We start from the raw sequence: 4,788 nt of genomic DNA on the forward strand, positions 1-4,788 counted from the left end.
ATACCTTCCCATCCGCCCCAAGTTTCCTCTTGTAAATCCATTTACACCTTATGGGAACAGTTCCCTCGTGTGGATCCACAAGATTCCACACTTGGTTCAAATGCATGAAATTCATCTCAGATTCCATTGCTCTAAGACTGATCATCCCTGAGTTGTCGAAGCGAGAGAAGGGAATATGCCAAACTTTGGAGATTTTGAATGGAAGTTATTTTGTTATTGTCAAGCTTTTGGTTAGTTTGGAAAACATTGAAAATCTTGTTTTGCGCTTTGATTTTGGCAAGATGTGTAGATACTTTACTTACTGGTATCTAATGTATATGAAAATCTTTTGCTTGTGTATTATGTGTTGTTTGAGACAGGTGGCATGTCCTATTTACGGGGAGATGCTGCCCAAATTTTTTTTAGATTAACACATTTTCTCCAAATATATGTTAAAGCTTCCGTACTAATTACGCAATTTAGTCATGAGTGTTATATTTAGTGGTATTTGAGCAGATATTTTCGGACCAATGATTTGGCATATGAATTCCTCTGCTGTCGACAATTCGGTATGTATGTACCTGCATCATTTGATATAATATGGATGTGTAGCCTCAATAATTATGATATGTTATGAATGGAAATGGTTTTAAACTAACATGTATCATAGGATCATGCCGCCTAAGCGTAAAGCACCAGAAGGGGAGGATAGTTCATCATCTAAAGTGGTTGGTGAATTTAGCAAATTACTGAAAGAACATGCCAAGGTACATGGCGAGCAAATTCAGCAGCTCTTACGGATGCATAATGCAGGGCGAGGGAGAGAGAGAGAGCAGGTGAGGCCCGAGCCCGGTAGTGAAGGCGCATACGAAAGATTTCGTAAGATGAAGCCACCAGAATTCGAGGGAAGCACTGATCCCATGGTTGCCTTGGAATGGGTCAAAGGTGTAGAGGCCATTTATGATTATCTGCAGTTTGATGATAAAGATCGAGTTAGTTGTGCCATCTTTCTACTGACCAAGACGGCGAGGACTTGGTGGGACGCCACCAAGATATCAGTTAATGTCTCGGCACTCAAGTGGCAGGATTTTAAAGATTTATTCTAAGACAAATATTTTCCTCGAGATGTTCGAAGTCAGAAAGTGAAGGAATTTCTAGAACTGAAGCAAGGAAATATGTCAATGCAAGGGTATATTCTCAATTTTGAAGAGGGGTGTTATTGGATCTTCAGAGGAGCGAGATCGCTATGGTAGAGCAAGGGACCATCGCTAGACTTTCAGCTTTGGTTATTCGAACTACGTTGACAGATAGGATACGACGGGAGCAACCTAATGACAATCAGTTGATGAAATTGCGATCTAAAGCCGATGAGAAAGGAAATACAGAGTTTGCGATGAACACTGATGATTTGTTAACGTTTAGAGGTCGGATATGTGTTCCAAGTGGTGATGACATTCGACGGGATGTTTTAGCAGAGGCACATACCGCGCTATACTCGATACATCCAGGTAGCACAAAGACGTATCAGGATCTCCGACGTCTCTACTGGTGGCCAGGTATGAAAAGTGACATCGCAAAGTTTATATCAGAATGTCTAACATGTCAGCAGGTAAAGATTGAGCATCAAAGACCTGCAGGAACTTTGAAATCCCTCCCAATACCTCAATGGAAGTGGGAGCACATCACTATGGACTTTGTGACGGGACTTCCAAGAACATCAAAGGGTTACAACTCCATTTGGTTGATTGTTGACAGGTTAACCAAGTCGGCTCATTTTCTTCCCGTCAAGATGACGTTTACAATGAACCAGTATGCTGAAGCTTATGTAGCTGAGATTGTGAGACTTCATGGTATCCCTGTGTCAATTGTATCTGACCGTGACCCGAGGTTTAATTCCGAATTTTGGAAGAGCTTGCACAGATCCTTGGGCACCAGGTTGCCTTTTAGCACAACTTATCATCCTCAGAGTGATGGGCAGTCAGAGAGGGTGATTCAGATTCTTGAAGATATGCTACGAGCCTGCACGATTGATTTTCCTGGTAGTTGGGATTCTAAATTGCCACTTGCGGAATTTACTTATAACAATAGTTATCAAACGACGATTGGCATGGCACCAAACGAGGCATTGTATGGCAGAAAATGTAGGTGACCGTTGAATTGGGATGAAGTCGGTGAAAGAAAGATGTTAGGACCAGAATTGGTTCAACAGACAGCTGATGTGATTACTTTAATCCAGGATAGGATGAAGACGGCCCAAACCAGACAGAAAAGTTATGCCGATAACCGAAGAAGGCCTTTGGAATTTGAAGTTGGAGATCATGTATTTGTAAAAATTGCCCCTCTCAAAGGCATTATGAGATTTGGTAGGAAAGGAAAACTGAGCCCAAGATTTATCGGCCCATTTGAAATTCTGGACAGGATAGGAGAAAGAGCATATCGTATAGCCTTACCGCCGGATTTGGATAGAGTCCACAATGTATTTCACGTCTCAATGCTCAGAAAGTACATCTCGAACCCTTCCCCTGTTCTCAAACATGAAGCGTTGGACCTGATGCCGAACTTGACTTATCAAGAATTACCAATCCAGATTTTAGATCGCAAGGTTAAAGTACTAAGGAATAAGGAGATCGGCATTATCAAGAATCTTTGGCGTAATCAGTTGGTTGAAGAAGCAACGTGGGAACCAGAGGAGGAAATGAAGCAGCGATATCCTGAGTTATTCGTACAGTAATAGCAATTTCGGGGACAAAATTTCTTAAGGAGGAGAGAATCGTATCGCCCAGACATTTGTATGCATATGATGTAAGGTAATGATTATGATTAAGTATGGTCATTATCCATTTTATGATTTATTATGATGATTGTTTGGGGATATGTGATTTAATGGTGATGGTTTATGGTTTTAAGGTATGATATGGATGGTATGGAATGATATAGAATGAAACAGAGAATGTATGGGTAGAATAGAAAGTTGATATTTAGCCAAATAAGTAATAGAAGTGCTAAAATTGTATGAAACTGTGGCAGTAGTTGTGGTTTTTAGCTTAATGTTTTGTATATTGATCCAAATGATGTGAGGCCATTTTCATTATAAAGATAAGATATAAGGCTATAACTTTCTTATTTTGAGTTTTGATCCAAACGAAAGCGCCCCGAAGTGTGTCGTGTGTATCGTCGTTACTCCAATGTCACATGTTGGGAGATTTAGCATAACTTTTTGCTCAGACCTTCAAATGGCCTGAAATCAGTGTGAGATTCAAGACACGACATAGGGCTACTACTTTCTATTTACTATTTTTCCAAATTATGATGGGAAGAGGCGTTTCGGAGGCTGTGCGCAGAGCGGCGCCCGAGCGGTAAGAAACTACCGCCTGCGCGCCACTGGTTCTGAAATTTTGTGTTTCGGACAGAAACGTCCGCGCTAGGGCAGTAATATATGACCGCCCGAGCGCCCAGTACAGTACAAAAGCGTGTTTTGGGTGTTTTAAGGTATAAAATCGGTTGAGACTCTCGTTTTTCTCATTTCCCTTCTCCTCATTTCTCTTCTCCATCGATTCTTAGCTATGGTTCTTCATAATTTTCTTCTTCTCTCATTCAATCAAGCAATTAATCTTCAATCCGGAGTTGGAACTTCATCTATTTAGTGAAAGGAGCAAAGGTAAGTGGTTTCTCTTCTTGTTCTTGAGTTATTGTAGATGGTGAAGTTGGGGGATGATAGTTGTGATTGTTGTATTGGATTAAATGATCATCTAATGTTGTTTTTTTGGTGTTGATGGTTAGTTATTGCGTTTATTATTGTAGGATCACCGTCAAGATTTAGGAAAACAAGTGCTCCAAGTGTAGTAAGTGGAATCATTTCTTTAATGCATCACATGATCCTATATGTATGTGCTTTGATGATTTTATGATGTTAACTCCTTTCAAATTCCATTCATGATACATACATATATATATATATATATATATATATATATATATATGTATGTATGTATATGTATATATGGTAGTGCAATTATATGCATTTTGATTGAAAGGAGTTAAACTTTTCAAGATGCCTCTAATGTGCTTGATAAAATGCTTGAATGAAGTTTTATAAGATTGAATGATTGGATTGATAGTGATAGTAGCGGTTTTGCCTCTGGCAATTCTAAATCCGCAATGTAATTGGCCAATTAACGATGAAAATATGTGCTCTCTTATAAGATGCATTTTATGCAGAGGTACGTGTCCCTCCTATAAGATTCGTTTTAACGAAGAAGGTTAGTAATGAATGAACTATCTTATAAGAACTATCAATTCTTCAGTTGATCAATGAAATGAATATAATCCCTATGTATTGTTGTATTATGATTCTTGACGGATGATATTTGTAGTATCCCGATGCCTAAATTGAGTAATTATTGGATTAATTATATTCTGCGAGTTCGGAAGGAACGAACCAGGATCGGACCGTCCGAAGAGGTTCGGATCGTCCGAAGTGGGTTCGGATGGACCGTTCGGTTCGGTGTCAGACCGAGTCTTGTCAACAGTAGACCGTGTCAGGGTTCGGATCGTCCGAAGAGGTTCGGATCGTCCGAAGACAGGTGGCTGGACACGTGGAAGACATGCAGAGTTCGGAACGTCCGAAGTGGATCGGATCGTCCGAAGTGCACAGGATCGGATCTTCCGAAGTGGATCGGATCGTCCGATCGTCGTCTATAAATAGAGGCGCGAGGCTTCACTTTTCAATTACCAATTCCGAGAGTTCCAGAGCGTTTTAGTCGTTTCTGATGGGTTTCTAGCTTTTCCCGAGGTTCGGGCACTAGCAGG

General features: G+C 40.4%; 1 protein-coding gene across 1 annotated transcript; it reads left to right on the forward strand.

The window, feature by feature from the left end:
• Positions 1-653: 653 nt before the first annotated feature.
• LOC140839110 (uncharacterized) lies at positions 654-2,710 on the forward strand. Its single transcript, XM_073205744.1, has 3 exons — positions 654-971; positions 1,211-1,846; positions 2,216-2,710. Exons 1-3 carry the CDS (start codon positions 654-656, stop codon positions 2,708-2,710), a joined length of 1,449 nt encoding a protein of 482 aa, XP_073061845.1.
• Positions 2,711-4,788: the final 2,078 nt, after the last annotated feature.

Source organism: Primulina eburnea, chromosome 8 (assembly GCF_022965805.1).
Source record: "Primulina eburnea isolate SZY01 chromosome 8, ASM2296580v1, whole genome shotgun sequence".
Classification (NCBI taxonomy): Eukaryota; Viridiplantae; Streptophyta; class Magnoliopsida; order Lamiales; family Gesneriaceae; genus Primulina; species Primulina eburnea.